The following is a 22,859-nucleotide window of genomic DNA, read 5'->3' on the forward strand; positions in this document are numbered from 1 at the left end:
TAGCAAATGCACTTCACTGAAGAAGAGCGGTGTGTCTATGCAAACAGGGTGACAAAAAGAAGTTGGAGATGATTTGCCTTGCAAAACCACCCAGCTGCCCTTTAGATGGCTCATTGGCTCCCATGATCAGGTGCAATCTGAACTGGAATCATTTGGATAATTGACCTTCTGTGTGAATACATTAGAATAAATTAATTTTGATTGGCCATGTAGCATTATGAAGAAAGTAGGAATGTTAGGCTTTTATATTCAGCGCTGGTTTGTTGTGCTAGGTCTCGGAGGTGATTATGTATGCAATTCCCTGCTATTATGCATTCCTTCAATTTAAAAAAAAGTAATTCTCGCTCAGAGTAGAGCAGGGCACCGCTGTGCTGGCTAAACTCTGCAATGATTGAAAGGCGAAATATCTAAGGATGGTGTATAGTAATCACTGCTCGTGTTTTAGAATGTCAGTCCCTGTGTCTGAGAGAGAGACGCAGCGGTGGCCAAGTTAGGTTGCTGTGGTAGTAGGTGGCCAATGGTGTGGTTTTATGTTGCTGTTTTTAAGCCATTTCCTATTTCCAATTGTACACATTTTGCCATGGAGCTGACATAAAATGTACTCCATTATCTTTACCAGATACTTTTATTTCTGTTGTTGAATATATCTGTTATTTAAGTTTACACTGAAAACGTTTATCATCCCAAAAAGTATATAGAGTGAGCTCCAAAAGTATTGAGACATTGATGCATTTTTTGTTGTTCTTTGCTCCAGCAATGAAATTATACAAAGTGCACACTGTCAGCTTTAATTAGAGGGTATTGTCATCCATATTGGGTGAACTGTTAATAAATTAGAGATATTTTGTAATACATAGTTGCCCCCTTCTTATACGCTTAGTGTACAAAACATTAGGAACACCTGCTCTTTCCGTGACACCAGGTGAAAGCTATGATTCCTTATTGATGTCACCTGTTAAATACACTACAATCAGTGTAGATGAAGGGGAGAAGACTGGTGAAAGAAGGATTTTTAAGCCTTGAGACATGGATTGTGTATGTGTGCCATTCAGAGGGTGAACGGTCAAGGCAAAATATTTAAGTGCCTTTGAACAGGGTATGGTAGTAGTTTCGTGGCGCACCGGCTTGAGTTTGTCAAGAATTGCAACGCTTCTACGTTTTTTCACGCTCAACAATTTAAAATGTGTATCAAGAAGCGTCCACCATCCAAAGAACATCCAGCCAACTTCAAACAACTGTGGGAAGCATTGGAGTCAACATGGGCCAGCATCCCTGTGGAACACTTTTGACACTTTGAAGAGTCCGTGACCCAACAAATTGAGGCTGTTCTGAAGGAAAAAGGGGGCTCAACTCAATATTAGGAAGGTGTTCCTAAGGTTTTGTACACGTCGTGTATGTATTAAATAGGTCAAAAGGGAAGTATTTGGTCCCATATTCCTAGCACACAATGACTACATCATGCTTGTGACTGTACACACTTATAGGATGCATTTGTTTGTTTTGGTTGTGTTTCCAATTTTATTTTGTGCCCCCCAAAAATCTACGGTTAATGTAGTGTCATTTCGGATGCTACCATGATTACGGATAATCCTGACTGAATCATGAATAATAATGAGTGGGAAAGTTGGAGGCATAAAAATCATGCTGACCTCCCCTCTTATTGTAATGGTGAGAGGTTGGCATGTCTTGCGGGTATAGTATTGGTGCGTCTAACTTTTCTTACATCATTATTCACAATTCATTCAGGACTATCCATAATCATCATGGTAGCAAACATATTTAGCATGAATTTCTTTTGAGCACGTAATAATCTGAAACACAACCAAAACGAACAGCAAATGTATCAAACACATTTGTAGAGTCACGAGCTTGATGTAGTCATTGCCTGCTAAGAATATGGGACCAAATACTTCACGTTTGACTACTTTAATACACATGTAAGTGAATTTGTCCCTACACTTTTGGTCCCCTAAAATGGGCGGACTATGTACAAAAAGTGCTGTAATTTCTAAACGTTTCACCCGATATGGATGAAAACTTTAACCTCGTTGTCATTGTATCATTTCAAATCCAAAACAACAATTTTCACTGTCCCAATACTTCTGGAGCTGTGTGTGCATTTTGGCAAATTTCTAGAAAAGGAAATACAGAAATATCTAATTCACATAAGTATTCACACCCATGACTCATTGCTTTTAAAAGCATCTTTGTCAGCGTTTTACAGCTGTGAGTCTTTCTGGATAAGTCTCCGATCTTTCCACACCTGGATTGCGCAACATTTTCCCATTATTCTTTTCAACATTCTTCAAGCTCTGTGACATTGGTTGTTGATCATTGCTAGACCATTTTCAGGTCTTAACATAGATTTTCAAATAGATTTCATTCAAAACTGTAACGTGACCACTGAGGAATATTCACTGTCTTCTTGGTAAGCAACTCCATTGTAGATTTGTCCTTGTGTGTTAGGTTATTGCCCTGTTGAAATGTTGAAAGGAATTAATCTCTTATTGTCTGCTATTCATTGTCTGCTATTCATTGTCTGCTTTTTTTAACCCATCTACCAATAGGTTTTTCTTGTTTGTGAGGAATTGGAAAGCCTCCCTGGTCTTTGTGGTTGAATCTGTGTTTGAAATTCACTGCTCGACTGAGGGACCTTACAGATAATTGTATGTGTGGGGTACAGTGATGAAGTAGTCATTCAAAAATCATGTTAAACACTGTTATTGCAGACTGAGTGAGTCCATGCAACTTATGACGTGACTTGTTCATCAAGTATTTACTCCTGAACTCATTTAGGCTGGCCATAACAAAGGGGTTGATTACTTATTGACTAAAGACATTTCAGCTTTTCATTTTTTTTATTAATTTGTAAAAATGTTGGAAAACATCATTCCACTTTGACGTTAATGGGTTATTGTGTGTAGGCCAGTGACAGGATGTGACCGGATGTAACACCGTCACTGCTAAATGTATACAGGGGAACACTGAAGGGCTGTGTTTGTGTGGCTGTCTGTTTTTTCCCTTTCCAGTCTAATCTAGAAATTGCTGACTTCCATCATACAGTAGTGCTTTGAATGGAGTAATTTTTTATTTTTTTATTTTTATTTTACCTTTATTTAACCAGGCAAGTCAGTTAAGAACAAATTCTTATTTTCAATGACGGCCTAGGAACAGTGGGTTAACTGCCTGTTCAGGGGCAGAACGACAGATTTGTACCTTGTCAGCTCGGGGGTTTGAACTCACAACCTTCCGGTTACTAGTCCAACGCTCTAACCACTAGGCTACCCTGCCGCCCCAATGGACGGAGTAATACTGTGTCTGCACACATGTCTGCACACGTGGCCCTCTGTTGTTCCCTTGTCATCCCTCAATGATCGACAGCCATTAACCCTTGGTGAAGGGGTTGAGAAATGTTTATGTCTGCCTGTCAGCGATGAGATGCCGCCCTCTCGGGATGAATAATAGGCCTGTTTTACAGTGTCCGCATTTCTCAAATCTAATGCATAGCGTCATGGCAGCTCTGTGTGTGTGTCTGTGTGAGAGAGAAAACATGCACAAGATCCCGAGGTGAGCAGCAGGAAATGAGTTCTACATCCCTGGCTGACAACGTCCCCTGCCAGTACTGGTCTCTGTGCTTCCTTCTCTCGCTCCTGTGCCGTCTGCCTGCTGCCAGTCTCCCTCTCTCATTGTCTTGTCTTTTATGTCACCCCCCTGTTGCCCACTCTTGTCCTCCTGTCTGCCCCTATTTCTGTGAACATTTGACCTTAAGTGTTGTCCCACTTAATCTCTCTCACTACTCTTCTCATATTTGGCTAATATTAGCCCTTCTGCACTCTCACTTTAGAGTGCTTGCGTTCTTCTTCAGGCCATATTGACTATAGATATATTTCCCATGAAACTATTCTAGTGTCAAATGTCTAACCCTCCAGCCTGGATAACTGATGCTAATTTGGGCTTTGGGTCTAGAGCCATTTGGTGTTCACCTATTTCTGTCCTCCCATCTGATAAAAAAAACACTGGATGGCAAAACGCTGAAGTACTTGAAAGAGTGCAGGGCCGTTCGACAGACGGCACCATGAGATATGCCCACTGCCTCTGTGTTATAATCGGCACTTCAATCCCTACAACAAAGACACTATCCAACGCAGTGCCATCTCCATGACAAAGGCATAGGTGAAGTGCACTTCACCGTCTGCTACAAAGTCAGGTTCCAGACTTGATGAGGCCCCCAGTGGCCCTTGTGCATGGCCTCTGAGCATCCAGTGCATGCTTTTGGCTGCTGATGGGCCTGGTAGCGTAGGGAGAATATGAATGATGTGGCCTGGGGAAGGGCAGTGTAATGGGAGAAAGATCAGAGGCTGGGGCTGTGATGGTGCAGTCAGGATGGGATAGATGGGGGTGCAGTCAGGATGGGATAGATGGGGGTGCAGTCAGGATGGGATAGATGGGGATGCAGTCAGGATGGGATAGATGGGGGTGCAGTCAGGATGGGATAGATGGGGGTGCAGTCAGGATGGGATAGATGGGGGTGCAGTCAGGATGGGATAGATGGGGGTGCAGTCAGGATGGGATAGATGGGGGTGCAGAAGTACGAATTGGTTTATTGGGTTGGTCTAACGCTGCTTGAATATCATAATGAGACACTCCAATGTCATGGGGAGTATTTACTCCACTTTATCCCTGGTCTCTTCCCTGTATGTCAGTCATGCATAACGGGTGACTGTCTACCATAAACGGCCCTATTGTGTCAACAGATTAAATGCCATGCTTTGCATTTACCTCCACCGTTATGTCTATCCCCTACCACAACCTTCAGAAATCTGTCTTGTCTGTATACTGATAGAGCACTTATTATTACTCATTGATTCTGAAGGATTCAGCATTCGATAAGTAAAGACAAATATGAATGTAAGGTTTCATAACATACAACCCATTTTGAGTGTGTGTGTGTCTGTATGCTTGAGTGTATTGGTGCGTGTTTAAACCTGTGGTTAAAGTCTGAGTTTTCTTACTGTATTGTCCTCCTTAAGGTGTATGTAACTGTAAGCGTCAGAGAGAGTCTTCAGTAAAACCTCCACTGTTTGATGAAACGGAGGGAAACTGAAACATACAAAATAATGAAATTGCTGATATAACTCAGCCTAATAAATAAATGCTCAATAGACCTGATAGATATAGCCACAATGTACAATACAATGCTTAGACAATAAATAAAAAAAACATTTCCTGCATTAAAAAAAAGAAGCACAATCTTGTTAGCTACTTTGTGTTGGCCATATTGACGAGCGTGTTGAAAACAGAATGAGTGTCTGAGTGAAAGGAAGGCCTTACTCATTGGGGGATGGGATGGGTCCCCCCCCCGCGCTCTATCACGAGCGAGACCTTGAGCCGGAAATGACCGGCTCTGGTATCAATTCACAGGGAATGTCCCCCCATCCACCCTCCTTACTTTCACTTCCATTCTCCACCGTCGCCTCTCCTGGCTCGCCGCAAACTCATTTCTGCCTTGATTGGTTTCTTTTCTTCAGCGGAGAGAGGAGAAGCGTGCTGGCTGTGCCTAGGCAAGTTCACGTGGCAGGGGGGCCTGAGGAACAGAAGGACATCTTCAGATTTCACAGCACAGGGACAGCTGGATGTCACAGGAGAGAGAGAGAGTGGACATATTGTATAGGATAAGACATGTTGTTTGTATTATGTCAGTGTTAGGCCATGTCAGGGCTCAACAAACGTGTTGACGTTCATGCTTCTTGGTATCTAGTGAAGACAAATGCAATGAATGGTTTCCAGTGTATGTCATGACATTGATTGTCACCTTCCCTGGAAAGTGCTTGGTTTTTCCAGGAAAAGGAAATGGATTTGGAAGAAATTAGAGAGTGGTGCTGTACAGAATCATATAACTTCTTCTACAACCAGTTCTCTAACTACAGTTTCCATACTTTCATATATGCAAATACCTTCCAAATGGCATTTGCACACATTTGTTTATCTAAAGTATTACTGAGAGGGACAGTGTTTGCAGTATATATGCAGTTAACCCTGTAAAAGATGCAGTAAAGCTATCTTTCCCTGTGTCGGTAGAGATCAAATCAAACTATTTGTCACATGTACCGAATACAACAAGTGTAGACCTTACAGTGAAAGGCTCACTGACAAGCCCTTAACCAACAGTGCAGTTCAAGAAAGAGTTGAGGAAAGTAACACATTATAAAATAACAATGAGGCTTCCCAGGGGGTACCGGTACAGTCAGTGTGTGTGGGGGTACAGGTTAGTCAAGGTAATTTGTACATGTAGGTAGGGGTGAAGTGACTATGCATAGACAATAAACTGTGAGAAGCAGCAGTGTACATAACAAATGGAGGAGTGGGGGGGTCAATGTAAATAGTCTGGTGGCCATTTTGATTAATTGTTCAGCAGTCTTATGGCTTGGGGGGTAGAAGCTGTTAAGGAACCTTTTGGTCCTAGACTTGGCGCTCCGTACCGCTTGCCGTGCGTTAGCAGAGAAAACCTTGTGTGACCTGGGTGACTGGAGTCTGTCAATTGTTTGGGCCTTCCTCTGACACCGCCTAGTATATAGGTCCTGGATGGCAGGAAGCTTGGCCCCAGTGACGTACTGGGCCGTACGCACTACCCTCTGTAGCGCCTTACGGTCAGATGCCGAGCAGTTGCCATACCAGGTGGTGATGCAACTGGTCAGGATGCACTCGATGTTGCAGCTGTAGGACTTTTTGAGGATCTGGGGACCCATGCCAAATATTTTCAGTCTTCTGAGAGGGGAAAGGTGTTGTCGTGCCCTCTTCACGACTGTCTTGGTGTGTTTGGACCGTGTGGACATCAAGGAACTTGAAAGTCTCTGGCAGTTGTCAGTTGCAGAGGGTTCCTTAACATGAAGTGAAAATTCAGATGGTGGTGTCAAGATGTCTGTTTGTGAGCAGGCTTCTTTGACATAATGCTCCATCTCTTTCACTTTGGGCGAGGAGGAGCTGTCATGCTTCAACAGGCTAGATAATTATTTCCCTCTTATCCTGCTTCGCCAGGCTCAATCCCAGCATTCAATAGGAGCCACGACCCGCACTGCACCTCGCCGCCCTTCTCCCTCTCTCTATCTCTCCCTTTCTCCTTCTCTCTCTCTCCATCTCCCCTGGCCCAGCGCCAGAGAAGTAGCACACCACAGGGAATGCATTTGCAGGGAGAAAAAATAGCCCTTAGATTTGACAAGATGGTGCCAAAATAGAAAGCCAGAAGGATACAATGAAGAACTACATCAAATGAACGGTCTTATTGTCCAGGCCAAATTGCAGTTTGTTGAACTAAACACACACGTACATATGCCATTTAATATGCAGGCTGTGTATGCGTGTTGTATGCCTGACCATGTATGTGTTGTGACCTCAGAAGTAACAGTAATTTTGGGAAGTGAGTTCAATCTGTGTTTTTGGGTAGAACTGGGAGCCCCATTTCTGCTTTAAATGGTGATGTCTTAGCCTATTGGAGGAATAGGGGAAGTGGCGCTTCCAAACTGTTGTGCTCACCTATCAGAACCTATCCGAATTGGCTCTGTTAACACTAAAGGGGTGTGTCCTGTGGGAGGACGTGGGGACCTAAATAGAATTGGGCCCCATCCCACAACAGAAAACTGCTCATTTGAAGATGGAGGATTAGTGCCTATAGGCCCCGTCTTCATTTGGAAAGGCTGCATATTAACCTTTAACCCCTAGGCTGGGCACTGCAGCCCTGTGGAGGAGCAGGAATAAACAGGCCAGGACCAGCAGGCCTGTCAGAGGAGGCTGCTGTCACCAGATAAAGCAGAACAATGCCCTTAATAGGCCACAGAGAGACTAAGGAGTTCCAAAAATGTCTGCACAATTTGCTAGGTTGTAACAAAGGGAGAGATGTGTTTCTTCTGACAGATTAGCAGTGGTCAACAGTGGTAGACTGCTGTTAGTGTAAAGCACAATGCTAAATGTGTGTCGGAGTGATAATTCAGCAGTACACACTCACCACAGGGATCACTGCAGCAGCCAGACCAAATACAATGCTGGTTAGTTAAAATGAACGGTTGGAAATAAGTTTTTAGGTGTTGACAAGTCTATAGGGGAGAATAGTATGGTTTCTTATGTCCATTTTGTAGGTATCAAACGGGTAGAATTTTGACTTGTGGGGTTATAATGTTGTGTGTTTACTAGTATCACCTGTCAGTGATGGTAATCATGACATTCATCCTCTGTGTGTTGAACATAAAATATAAATGTGTTTTAGAAAATGCATTGACACTCTGGGGAAATGCCAGTTCCTCTGTCAGTGTAAAATCTTCCAGGCTACTTTTCACGTCTTAAATGCAGTTAGCAGGCTGGATAATAGAGTCTGAAAAGACTGTTTCTCCAGTGAAGTCTTTCCCAGTTGTGAGAGAGCCTTGACAGGGTATTGGAGCGGTGGCTGTTATGATCCTGTTATGTTTAATCATTCACTGGACCAGAAAGTACTCCTCATACGGTAAAGGCACCAAGGTTCTCAAAGGATCCTGGTACAATATGCTTTATTCCTTTCTGCTCTGCACCGAATCAAGAAATAGCGTATGTTTACCCTAACTCAAATGGTAATGTTTCCAAAGCGGCTCCTGTATCACAGGGGTAATCAGAGAATAGTACAATGTACTCTGATCTTAGAGGTCTGGGAGGTTTTGAATTGCGTCAGAGTGGATTTGAATTGATCTTTAGTGTGATGGTTAGAGTTTGAGTCTGCGCTGGTATCGGGTGGATCACATTTAAAATGGACTTTTGATTGAAAGCAATTGAACTAAAGGGATTAACCCAAACTTTACTCCAATTCACTTCTGCCATTAATCAGTGTGACATTTAAAGGCTCAGGTCTACTACGGTGGCGATGCTCTGTGGTTCTACTGCAGCGCCTAGTCTCTTAAGTCATCAGTACAGTATATAAAGTCGTGGCCAAAAGTTTTGAGAATGACACAAATATTAATTTCCACAAAGTTTGCTGCTTCAGTGTCTTTAGATATTTTGTCAGATGTTACTATGGAATACTGAAGTTTAATTACAAGCATTTCAGAAGTGTCAAAGGCTTTTATTGACAATTACATGAAGTTGATACAAAGAGTCAATATTTGCGGTGTTGACCCTTCTTTTTCAAGACCTCTGCAATCCGCCCTGGCATGCTGTCAATTAATTCTGGGCCACATCCTGACTGATGGCAGCCCATTCTTGCATAATCAATGCTTGGAGTTTGTCTGAAGTTATGGGTTTTTGTTTGTCCACCCGCCTCTTGAGGATTGACCACAAGTTCTCAATGGGATTAAGGTCTGGGGAGTTTCCTGGCCATGGACAACAAAATATCGATGTTTTGTTCCCCGAGCCACTTAGTTATCACTTTTGCCTTATGGCAAGGTGCTCCATCATGCTGGAAAAGGCATTGTTCGTCACCAAACTGTTCCTGGATGGTTGGGAGAAGTTGCTCTCGGAGGATGTGTTGGTACCATTCTTTATTCATGGCTGTGTTCTTAGGTAAAATTGTGAGTGAGCCCACTCCCTTGGCTGAGAAGCAACCCACACATGAATGGTCTCAGGATGCTTTACTGTTGGCATGACACAGGACTGATGGTAGCGCTCACCTCGTCTTTTCCTGACGACAAGCTTTTTTCCGGATGCCCAAACAATCGGAAATTGGATTCATCAGAGAAAATGACTTTACCCCAGTCCTCAGCAGTTCAATCCCTGTACCTTTTGCAGAATATCAGTCTGTCCCTGATGTTTTTCCTGGAGAGAAGTGGCTTCTTTGCTGCCTTACTTGACACCAGGCCTCCAAAAGTCTTTGCCTCACTGTGCGTGCAGATGCACTCATACCTGCCTGCTGCCATTCCTGAGCAAGCTCTACTGGTGGTGCCCAGATCCCGCAGCTGAATCAACTTTAGGAGACGGTCCTGGCGCTTACTGGACTTTCTTGGGTGCCCTAAAACTCTTCACAACAATTGAACCCCTCTCCTTGAAGTTCTTGATGATCTGATAAATGGTTGATTTAGGTGCAATCCTACTGGCAGCAATATCCTTGTCTGTGAAGCCCTTTTTGTGCAAAGCAATGATGACGGCACGCGTTTCCTTGCAGGTAACCTTATTTGACAGAGGAAGAACAATGATTCCAAGCACCACCCTCCTTTTGAAGCTTCCAGTCTGTTATTCGATCTCAATCAGCATGACAGAGTGATCTCCAGCCTTGTCCTCGTCAACACTCACACCTGTGTTAACGAGAGAATCACTGACATGACGTCAGCTGGTCCTTTTGTGGCAGGACTGAAATGCAGTGGAAATGTTTTTTGGGGATTCAGTTCATTTGCATGGAAAAGAGGGACTTTGGAATTAATTGCAATTCATCTGATCACTCTTCATAACATTCTGGAGTATATGCTAATTGCCATCATACAAACTGAGGCAGCAGACTTTGAAAATTAATATTTGTGTCATTCTCAAAACGTTTGGCCACAACTGTAGGCCTGGCAAATATGTAGTACACATTCAGGTGCAAAATGTCTGTTGTGCATCACCCAGGTGCAACACATTGGTGGTGGATATGTCACGTTACCCCCTCGCAGTATAAAGCTCATTGAAGCTTGATGTGAAGTAACATGTTGGCAAAAGAGCTTTCTGAATGTGGTATTGTATTATCTTCATCCAGTTCATGAACACAGAGGAAACCAGGAGCTTCGCTGTGTGTTTTAGACTTTTAAGTGCTCATGGTGGTGTCGTGTGACTGCAGGTGGTCATGTGTGCTTACCTAGTGTATCGCCTACCTAGTGTATCGCCTCTGTAACCCACAGCATTGCTTTTCAGCTTAATATTCTACCTCTGTGGTTAGAAACTGATGGAGTCACAGTGTTCTGGATTTGTGTTTCATTGTTACTTCACTCAGTACGACAGTGGTTTTACAGTTTCTTTCGCCCACGCTCGGGGTCCTGAGATGTTCTGTGTGTAGCTGAACAATAGATATTTGGTTTGCAATCTCAATATTAGAATCAAGCTGTGATAACACTTTATTTTTTATTTAACCTTTATTTAACTAGGCAAGTCAGTTATGAACAAATTCTTATTTACAATGACAGTCTAACAAAAGGCAAAATGCCTCCTGAGGGGACGGGGGCTGGGAATACAAATACAAATAAATGTAATAACAATCTAGGATTAAAAACACATCACAACAAGAGAGACAACACAATATTACATAAAGAGAGTCCTAAGACAACAACAGCATGGCAGCAACACAACACACATCACAACAAGAGAGACAACACAATATTACATAAAGAGAGTCCTAAGACAACAACAACAGCATGGCAGCAACACAACACACATCACAACAAGAGAGACAACACAATATTACATAAAGAGAGTCCTAAGACAACAACACACAGCATGGCAGCAACACAACACACAGCATGGCAGCAACACAACACACAGCATGGCAGCGTCACAACACACAGCATGGCAGCGACACAACACACAGCATGGCAGCGACACAACACACAGCATGGCAGCGACACAACACACAGCATGGCAGCGACACAACACACAGCATGGCAGCGACACAATACACAGCATGGCAGCGACACAACACACAGCATGGCAGCGACACAACACACAGCATGGCAGTGACACAACACACAGCATGGCAGCGACACAACACACAGCATGGCAGCGACACAACACACAGCATGGCAGCGACACAACACACAGCATGGCAGCGACACAACACACAGCATGGCAGCGACACAACACACAGCATGGCAGCAACACAACACACAGCATGGCAGCGACACAACACACAGCATGGCAGCGACACAACACACAGCATGGCAGCGACACAACACACAGCATGGCAGCAACACAACACACAGCATGGCAGCAACACAACACACAGCATGGCAGCAACACAACACACAGCATGGCAGCAACACAACACACAGCATGGCAGCAACACAAAACAGGGTACAAACGTTATTGGACACAGACAACGGCAAGAAGGTAGAGACAGCAATACATCATGCAAAGTAGCCACTTAGCCTAACGTCTCAAATCTTTCTGTTGCAACCATAAAAAAGACAGTGTGGTAAAAATGTATCCCTTTTACATGGGTTGGGGGGCTGAGAGTCTTTTTCACGTATTTTTGAATTACGAAACTCCACTGAGGTAAAGCCATAAAATAATGACATAAAATGTTTTTACTTGCATGCTAGCATACATAAATCATGTCTGATGTATCATTTACTATACGTAGATGTCATAAAGAGACGCATGAATGGTAAAAATGTGGTGCTACTCAATAGAGCCGGGATTGAAAAATGTACTGCTGATAGCAACAGAATAGGGCTTGTTGTACTGGGCTCCAGAACCAGCGTCTCTATTGCCCCCCAGTGGTGAGGAGACTGAATAGCAGGACATTCACCACTTTGTCGCTGGATCGTTACCCAAGCAACCCTGAGTTGTGACCTGTCAATCAGCCCCTAGCGTTCATGGGAAACTTCAATCGCTCTGTGTGTTGCCAGAAACAGACAAAACCACAGGGTGAAGGTAAGATTGTGAGATGTGCTTGTCTTACTGAACAAGATTTCTATTGTTGTATTGTCCACAAGTGTTGTCACTATAAACCACACTGGGGAGCCACCAAAGTGGTTCACAAGTCAGATCATGGGCATTGATTAGGTTTGCTTGAGTGGCATTTTATAAGGTTATACGAGTGGGATATGTATGTTGATGCCTAGATATACCCTTCCCAATGTGGTGTCCTCAGAGTATAGCTAGATCATCTAATGATCTACAGGGAGAGATCAATGGCAGGGCTAAGGTTCAGCAGAGCCTGGAGTATTGACACATCTCACCCACCAGAAGCCAGTGTCCCCACTCTGTCCGTCTCTCTCTCACACTCTTTCTCTCCCTAGCTCGCTGTATCTCTTCCTTTCTAGTGCTATCTCCTCTGTCTCTCTCTCCCTCCTTCTCTGTGATTTTTGTCTGAATGTAATGCTGTGACTGGGCAGAAGCAGTGCCGGGATTAAACTAGTCTGTGCCTGGGGCGAGAGCTACCCAGGGCCAAGGGGAACACACACTCACACCCCCAGGCTGTGGAGGTAACATGGACCTTTCGAAAGGAACAGTCAGGCCCTGCTTCAGATGTAACCTAGCAGGATATAAGGCAGACAGTGGAACTGTTTTATATAACCAATGAAGCTGTCTTTCTCACACCAGCTCTCTCACTCACTCTGCCTCTCACTCACTGTAGACTGAATGTTCTGTGGAGAACCAATATGTTGTGTGTGTGTGTGTGCGCGCACGTCTTTGTGACAGGGCTGTCCCTGTGTTATTGGTGATGGCGCTGTGTCTCTAATAGTGTGGTATCAGTCACAGATGACAGTAATGAACAACACAGCCACCTGAGGACTGCTTCTCCTTGGAGAATGACAGCTGCTCCACATTAATATGGCTGTCTGACACGCACACACGTACAGTGTTGTAGTGTGTCCTCAAAGAGGACATATACAATGGCGAAGATGCAATGTTCACTGCCTTAATGCACGAATAACAGACAACAAACGACAATGGAATTCTTCGTCAGTCTGTTCACATTACATTCATAACAGGGGTCACTATGGCAAACAGTCTTGCATTTGTTTGATGCACACGCAGATCTCTAGATTTCAGCGATGTGGCTCTAAGAGATTGAACAGCCTGTTGCCCTTAGTGCAGTCTATTATATGAAGTATCATGGGCATCCCTAATATCTCTCTACACGCCCCTGATCCTGTTTCTCTGTGTGTAAACATCATTACCACACACACACGGTTCTCACACACACCCCTCTCGTTCTTTCTCTCTTTCTCGATCTCTCTCACACACACACAGACACACACGTTCACACACGGCAGCGTTTACAGATGAGCAGAGATTATAAACAAACATGCAGGATTAATCTTGTCTTCTCACACTCAACTTTCTACACAACTGCCCTGGGTAATTACTGTGTTATGTGTAATCACCCTGCCTCGCCAGACATCACGCAGTCTGTCCTGAGTTTGACTGTTTTATTCTTTGCGCGCCCTTTCACAGTACTGTATACATTTTTGGTACATCAATATGTGCAATACGGATTATTGGGGTCTGTACAGCTTAGAATAACAGTATAGTACTGTATAAATCTGAATGTTTTCTCCTTTAGAACTATATTAAAACCATTTCCTGTTGTCTGTGCCACAGGTGGAAGCCATCCTGGTGAACATCTTCGGGGGCATCGTCAACTGTGCCATCATTGCCAACGGGATCACCAAGGCTTGCCGTGAGCTGGAGCTCAAAGTTCCCCTGGTTGTCAGGCTGGAAGGTGGGTACAGTACAGGTGGTGCTACAACCACAACTCTACACCCTACCTACACACTGTTTGACTGTTCTACACACTACCACCCACGTGCTCTATCTGTACTCGACTCCATATTTCTTTCACTACTCTTTACCTCTCCTCCACTCTTGTGTCACATGCATCACTTCCTGCATTTCTTGCACCTTAGTACTTTCTATGAACTGTGTGTTATTTCACACGGGTCTCATTCTATCTTATTTTTGAATTCGGTGCAGTAAGCTACTCCCGTTTTAAGTAAGTTATTTTAGAACGGCCTCTTTCTCATATGACAGTCCAGTGTGGTCCTCTTACTGGTGAAGAAGACGATCCATTTATCACGTGTGTCACGTTCAGCAGAGCTTGTTAGCGACGACGACCAAAATAACAATGGAGACGGCGTTGATTGGGTCGCCTCTCACCTGCGTATGCTAATAAGGCAGTATTGCCGTGTGTCGCTATGACACCTGGGCGTTGCAGAGGGACCCAGCTGGTCATTAGGATAATTGGCAGGAAACAGCTGACTGGCCTTGTCCAGAGAAAGAGCAGGGGACTCCATTAGCTCACAGCACTCCATTTGTCTCTCACATCCCCATGCTTTTTAGGTCAGCACTACTGTTTCTGGGACACAACCAGGCCAGTTACAATAAGGTAGGTCTACAAATACTGTATGGGCAGTTTAGCATTCTTTGAAAATGAGGAAAGGACCAACTGTGTACGTATTGGCCATGCTAAAATGTAGACAAATACAGGTTACCTTTTGTTTTGTTGGAAAGTCTAGGAACTAGTGGCAGTTACTATACAAACCCGGCTTCCTTTTGTTTGGACACAGTGCTAAGAGGCAGGTTATTGGGTTAAAGGTAAACTGCACTCTCCTAAACCGCGTGTGTTTCTTCCAGTGCTAAGTAAGAAGTGCAGCAGCCATTACTGAAGCTCAAACGAAAGTTGTCTTTTGAGTGTGGTTTAATGGTTTAATGTGGGTGTTTCTTGGGTGTGTCTTTACCATTCAATTACAACAAGCAAACAACGGCAGTAACATAATCTCACCCCATTCTGTACAAATGTGCGCAACCGCAACATTCATACGTGGCTACAAAGAAAACTAAAGGGACTGTAGCGACTGTGTTGACTTCAAAATCAGGGGTGTGAACTAGGTTTCTATTCAAGCGTTGATCGACATGGTAATGGCTCTATAGTATTGGAGAAAAGTTGAAAAAAACTGACACTCCGTTACATCTTGACGTGTCATGCCGTAACGTACAGCACGCATAAAGCAACTATTTCTGTCTTACAATCTCTCTCCACCAGGTGGAGACTTCTCTCATCGTTTAAAAACAAGAAATGGACAGTGGGGGGGGTACATTTTTTGCGTCATCATTGCATGCGATCATCATTCTCAAAGCCGCTGTTTACTTCTAAGATCACTTTGCACCGCCCTAAAAACCCGATTCAAATTCGACACAAACCTTCAAATAGGTATGTAATGACACATTTTATAAACTCTTTATAGTGTTTTATTTACATTTTAGAGGCGATAAGGTGATAAGTTGGACAGATCGAGTGGGGAAAAAAGCAATTTTCCCACACAACATCTCTCCTTCTCACTATCACGCATTAGTTTCGCTTCCCCACCCGCCATTTTTAAAAAGACCCGACAGGGCTCATATTCTTGTTGAATCATGCAGAAACGGGCAGCGTCGGGTCATGTAATTGATTCTGTTGGAAAGGGGAGAAATTGTGCTTTACAATGGTATTGACATTACAGTTGATCTGGAAGTTATTGTGTTTTTGGGGCGCTAAAATAAGGGCAATTGTACGGACCAAGGCGATGTACGAGTTTACGTTAGTGAGTAACTTAGTAACAATGAGGTAAGCTAAGCTAGCTCTGCTAAGGAGAGAGGTTTTGAAGTTGAGAACTTCTCCCCTCCTGACTGACTCTCCATCTCAAGGTGATCTGCTAATTCAGTTCTGCTCTATGTGTCGTCTAAAGCCTGCGCTGACCTTGTTTAGCCAACCCGACAGCAACTAGTGAGCATAGCTTGGGGATAGCTACAGCTGGCTAGTATATCTAGCTAGCTGATATTTAGCATGGACTGTCTTCAGTCAGCTCAGCTGTCCAACAACAAAATATTCTATAACTGGCTAGTTTGATCTCATCTCTTTGTTCTCTGTTAGATCTTTCCTGGGGGACAAATGCCAGAATGAATATCCCTACAGGTGTAGGTTACATGTGAACATTGTACAAATGTTATCACCCAGCTTGAGTGTAGATACATTTATCAACAAAAAATCAGTGGGTGTGTTTGCTGTAAATAGGCTGTAAATAGGCTATCATATTGATTTGCTTATAGACTGTATGCCTACACTTTACCTAGCAAATGAAAATACATTGTGTAGAGTACAACCACAGATAGAACAAGGCACATACACACCTTTGGTAGAACTTCAGCTGTCCAATAATTAGCATGACATTCCATTCTATTTCTATGGTCTATGTTAAATATTTGGCTGTCTAACACACACTGACATGTACAGATCTCTGGGTGAGGTTCTGTCTTCAAGTCAGTGGGGTGATGAAGTCACTTCTATCTATGTAATGTATTACAGGTTATGGACAGGTGCAGTCAGGTGGAAGGAGGGGTGGAGTGTATCACACTTCATCCTGGATATGACAGAGTTTGCCTCAATCCATGGGTCCAGCAGGCAGAGTTAAATAAATACAGCTATGTGAGATGCAGGAAGATGGCACTCTTCTCATACCACTCTGTAGCTACCGACCAAGTTTCCTTCAGGAGTAATATGAGATGAGTGCCATTTCTGAACTTACACAATGTACAAAACATTAAGGACACCTTCCTAATATTGAGTTGCACCCCCACTTTTGCCCTGAAACAGCCTCAATTCGTCAAGGCATGGACGCAAGGTGTCGAAAGCATTTCGCAGGGATGCTGGCCCGTGTTGACTTCAAAGCTTCCCACAGTTGTGTCAAGTTGGCTGGATGTTCTTTGCGTGGTGGACCATTCTTGGTACACACGGGAAACTGTTGAGTATGAAAACCCCAGCAGCATTGCCGTTTTTGACACAAACCGGTGGCTGGGCACCTACCATACCCCTTTCAAAGGCACTTCAACTTTTCTATCACTCTGAGTGGTACACATACACAATCCATGTCTCAATTGTCTCAAAGCTTAAAAATCCTTCTTTAACCGGTTTCCTCCCCTTTGTCTACACTGATTTGAAGTGGATTTAACAAGTGACATCAATAAGGGATCATAGCTTTCACCTGGATTCACCTGGTAAGTGTTTGTCATGGAAAGAGTAGGTGTCCTTAATGTTTTGTGAACTCAGTATATGTAGATATTCTAAACAAAGTGTTTTGATACATTTCAAGTGTAACAGTTCCATGTAGATTAAACCATCCTTCACATAATACTATAGAAGCAGTGTTCTGCTGATATAACAATGTGCAAATATTACACTTGTCTCATCTCCAATGACGTGGATGTCGATTAAGGCAGCCCCACGCACCTCTCTGATTTAGATGGGTTGGGTTAAATGAGGAAGACACATTTCAGTTGAATGCCTTCAGTTGTACAATTGATTAAGTATCCTCCTTTCCCTTTCTATTGTCATTCACAGCCGATTTCAGAATCTGTACCAATTAGCATGTTGTCTGTTGGTACATGTTAGTCGTCATCCCTTCGTATGGTGTCCCATATAAGACAGTTCCCTGACATGTTTGAAGAATACACAGCCCCCCCCCCCCCCCCCCCCATCTACATCAACCTGTTTTTTAGTCAGGGGACTCCATGACAATCTCTCCTGTCCCCCATCTGTAGAAAAACAAGGTAGAGTTGATACAGCACTGATTACATTGTCAATGATTATAAGGTGAATTCCAGGACAGACCCGTCATAGTATTCTGACCTAGGACCAGATCAAATGCAACGACCTGACGTGTGACTGGTGCCTGGTCACGTACTGCCTGATATGGTGGGGGGGGGGGGGGTTCCACAACACTGCTGAACAACAAATTCACCAGGATTTGGAAGTAGCCTGTGAATTAAATTAAGTATCATCACTCCATAAACGTATATCTCTAGTTTGGAAGTAATTATACTAATAAACTAAGGACAGACTAGATTCAGGCCGTGATGCTGACGCCGTTACTATGCAACCAGCTGTGTAACATGACGTTGCTGAATGCTTGCAGACGCTCAGACTAGACAAGTACCACCCTTCATTTATTTATTTTGCCCAACAATATACACAATAGACTTTAATGAGAACAGGCATGTTTCACTAGTAGCAGACGAAGCCCCCGAATGCTAGCTAGCTATTTCTAACCTAGCCTTTGATCATGACTCCAAGTTCAATCACAGTAAAGGCAGAATACCACCAGGGCCTGCGTTATCGAGAGCATGTGCTAACCCTAACAACATGCCTGTTCTCATAAAATAGGCTAGCTATCTAACTTGCATAACTAACGTTAGTTAGCAGGGATCTTCTTAGCTAGCAAGTTTGAGTTGAAACATTATTGATAGCAAGCTGTCTAACGTTACATCCTATCAAACCTTATCGTCAGGTGCAATGTTAGCTAGGCAAATCTTCCTTTCTATGACATTACACATTAGGGAGAGGCTATGTACATTACAGTATCATAGCTAGCTAGTTAATCACCACACACCAGTCACAGCTATCATGTTGTACATTTGTTGTATGTAATCCATTCCTTGCCATCTTGTACAATATTGTTGAATGTTTTAGAAGTTTGCACCAACTTTATGGAAGCCCATTTTCACTCCTATGCCGAGCAAGTGTGCATGCATTGCAGCCTTGACAACATGTCCACAACACATGACAGTAGGGACGGACAACACCTTGTTGTCTCTGGGCAGTTGGACATCATTGGCACAAGTGGGCATGTATGTAATTTATACCCAACCCATCAATACCCGTCATGACGCACTCACTTCCAGATCTCATTTTGGACGAGACTGACTTTATGACCAAAATTATCCTAGACTATGTAGTCAATTCTGATACTGCAACTATATTTCTGGCTCATCAATGAGACACAGGCCGTTATAACCAGAGACGTTGGTTCTAGGGGGCAGTTCCCCTTTTAAATCAATAGATGGGGTTGAATTTCCTGAATGGAGGAAGCAACATTCTGTTTGACCACACACATACATGTGTTTTTGTGTTCACTCTGCCAATTTGTTTTCCTGGAAGACACAAGAATAGAACATTTCATTGCCGGTTTCACTTTTCACAAACGTGCAACAAACGGCCCCTGGCTCTCAAATTGGGGACTGGCTCAGAAGGTCATGATGACCATTGGGTAGAAACAGAGCCCTGATGGGTTTTAATCCTTGGTTTAGCTGTGGTCATTACAGCTGGGGCATCAAAGAGAGGGATTGGTTAGAGTCAATCGGCTGTGCTAGCTGCGCTGACCACAGACCCCATAATGGCAGGCAGCTCTTCAACAGGATCAGGCAGGATTAACTCCACCACTTTTAATTGGCAAGCCTTTTCTCTGCCTTCCTCCTTTTGGCACAGGTGGGGGTTGGCTGTTTTCTGAATTCTCTATTGAGGGCTGAGTGCCACAAGGTGTGGAGTTAGGTTGATGCCAGTGGTTGTTGTATGAATAGACAGGCTTTCATTAATTGGTAATTTAGTTTATTGATGGACACTGCCGATTTACCTGGTTGTCTGGCTCACCAATTCCGGTAGCCATACCTGATGTACAGTGCATTCTGAAAGTATTCCCTGATCAATCCACACACAATACCCCATAATAACAGAGAAAAGTTTTTTTTTTTTTTTTTTTTTCTTCATTTTTTTGGTTAAAAAATACAAAACATTTGGTTAAAAATACAAAACAGAAATACCTAATTTACATAAGTATTCAGACCCGTTGCTATGAGACTCGAAATTGAGTTCAGGTGCATCCTGTTCCATTGATCATCCTTGAGATGTTTCTACAACTTGATTGGAGTCCACATGTGGTAAATTCAATTGATTAAACATGATTTGAAAAGGCAACCACCTGTCTATATAAGGTCCCACAGTTGACAGCGCATGTCAGAGCAAAAACCAAGCCATGAGGTCGAAGGAATTGTCCGTAGAGCTTTGTGTCGAGGCACAGATCTGGGTAAGGGTACCAAAACATTTCTGCAGCATTGAAGGTCCCCAGGTAGCCTAGTGGTTAGAGCGTTGGACTAGTAACCGAAAGGCAAGCTCGAATTCCCGAGCTGACAAGGTAAAAATCTGTCGCAATTGGGGGAGAAGAGCCTTGGTTCAAGGAGGTGACCAAGAACCCGATGGTCACTCTGACAGAGCTCCAGAGTTCCTCTGTGGAGATTGGAGAACCTTCCAGAAGGACAACCATCTCTACAGAACATCAATCAGGCCTTTATGGTCGAGTAGCCAGATGGAAGCCACTCCTCAGTAAAAGGCACATGACAGCCCGCTAGGCAAGTCAGTTAAGAACAAATTCGGCCTGCCCGGACAAACTCTAACCCGGACGACGCTGGGCCAATTGTGCGCTGCCTTATGGGACTCCCAATCACGGCCGGTTGTGATACAGCCTGGAATCGAACGAGGGTCTGTAGTGATGCCTCTAGCATTGAGATGCAGTGCCTTAGACTGCTGCGCCACTCTGGAGCCCCGACAACGACCCTAAGCACACAGCCAAGACCACACAGGAGTGACGTTGGGTTGAGTCTGTGAATGTCCTTGAGTGAGGACTTGAACCCGATCAAACATCTCTGGAGAGACCTGACAATAGCTGTGCAGCGACGCTCCCCATCCAACCTGACAGAGCTTGAGAGTATCTGCAGAGAAGGATGGGAGAAACTCCACAAATACAGGTGTGCCAAGCTTGTAGCGTCATAGCCAAGAAGACTCGAGGCTGTAATCGCTGCCAAAGGTGCTTCAATAAAGTACTAAGTAAAGGGTCTGTAATTGTGATATTTCAGTTTGAATTGTTTGCTAAAATGTATAACTTGTTGTTGCTTTGTCAATATGGGCCATTTTGTGTATATGGTGAGGGGGAAAAAAACATTTCATCCATTTTAGAATAAAGCTGTAACGAATATACGCACAAACACACACACTAAATTTAAGGTACTCGATGAGGAACTACTGCGTACTCCTTGAGACTCTGACCTCAGTGTTTGTGTTATGTGTCTGTGTGTATGCATGAGTCTGTGTGTGTGTGAATACAATTCCCCTTATACTCACCACAGGGTCTAGTGAAAAAGTGATTATTCCCTTCAAGCCATTACCATTGCTATTGATTTACACAGCCATTATGTTGCTGCCTGCCTGTCTATCTGTCTGTCTGGGCATGGAGGCCAGTCTCTCCTTAAATGGATACTGGGGGGATATAGCCGTTTTCCAATGTAATTAAAAAAGGACTAGTGGTCCTGCTGAGGTCGAAATGGCTCCGTCAGTCCTGACAATGTCATTATAGCTTAAATAGAACCATCTACTGCCATCTAGCTACAGACCAACACACACACACACACACACACTCACAGACACACCAGCATGCCTGTCACATGCTCATTACTACAAATATAAACTCTCACTCGCTTCTCCCTTTATCGCTCTAGCACACGCTCTCTCAGATACTCAAACATGCACACTTAGGGAAAGAACTATAGCCTCTGAGTAACTAGAATTGGAGTGTGACAGAAAGAGAGCAGGGGGCCCTCCCTCCTCCTCCAGTTCCCAGACTGTGGCAGTGTAGTCCCCTCAGCCGGACAGTCCTCCAGGGTACAATAGGCTCCTGCTACAGCCTGATTTAGGAGAATTATCATAATCAGATGAAATCTCATGCAGGGCTGGCTGGGGTTGGGTCTCATGGTGCTCCTGGTGCCAGTGTAGCTCCTGCTCTGTCCCAGTGCCATTTTTAGAGCCCCATTCTACAGCCACAGGAGGGAGGCTGACAGCCCAGACATCCCAGCTGAAGGTCCTGGACAGGGCCAGTCCTCATCGCACAAACTGCATTGACACACTATTTGTACTCTGTATGGGAGGATGCATTGACCATGTATGTTCTTTCAGTACACTGTTGCATAGAGCGAACAGTTATTTATTCCACACAGTAGAACTCATTCCATTCTGTAGGCTATTTCTATCTGTAACATTGTGAATGTTCCTTCCTGCTGAAAGATTACTGAAATTGTATATAGTTTGTCTCTTCTTAAAGGAACAGGTCTCTCCTGGTGTTTCCTCTAGGCCAGGCTGTGAGTAGGTCTTCGGCAGCACCTACTGGCTGTAGGTGAAACCACACTACCTGTACAGTATCAGTAGCCTGGGCTGCTGCTGTAGACAGACAGACACTGCTCCCTGCTGCTCATTCCGGAACTGCACTCTTTCCACACCCCTCTGCAGTCACACAGTGGCACTGAAACACACAAACCCTCACTGTTTGTTTTTTGACCAGCTGTGTGTTTGTTGAACCCTA

General features: G+C 43.9%; 1 protein-coding gene across 1 annotated transcript in view; it reads left to right on the plus strand.

Annotated features, from left to right (window-relative positions):
- LOC110527962 (succinate-CoA ligase GDP-forming subunit beta) overlaps window positions 1-22,859 on the plus strand; it is a 127,676-nt gene that overhangs the window by 102,301 nt on the left and 2,516 nt on the right. The window contains exon 10 of the mRNA XM_021609613.3: window positions 14,248-14,368. Within this exon, the coding sequence (XP_021465288.1) occupies window positions 14,248-14,368 (121 nt within the window). The remainder of the gene's footprint in view (window positions 1-14,247; window positions 14,369-22,859) is intronic.

Source organism: Oncorhynchus mykiss, chromosome 7, assembly GCF_057628025.1.
Source record: "Oncorhynchus mykiss isolate SJ-2025 chromosome 7, ASM5762802v1, whole genome shotgun sequence".
Lineage (NCBI taxonomy): Eukaryota > Metazoa > Chordata > Actinopteri > Salmoniformes > Salmonidae > Oncorhynchus > Oncorhynchus mykiss.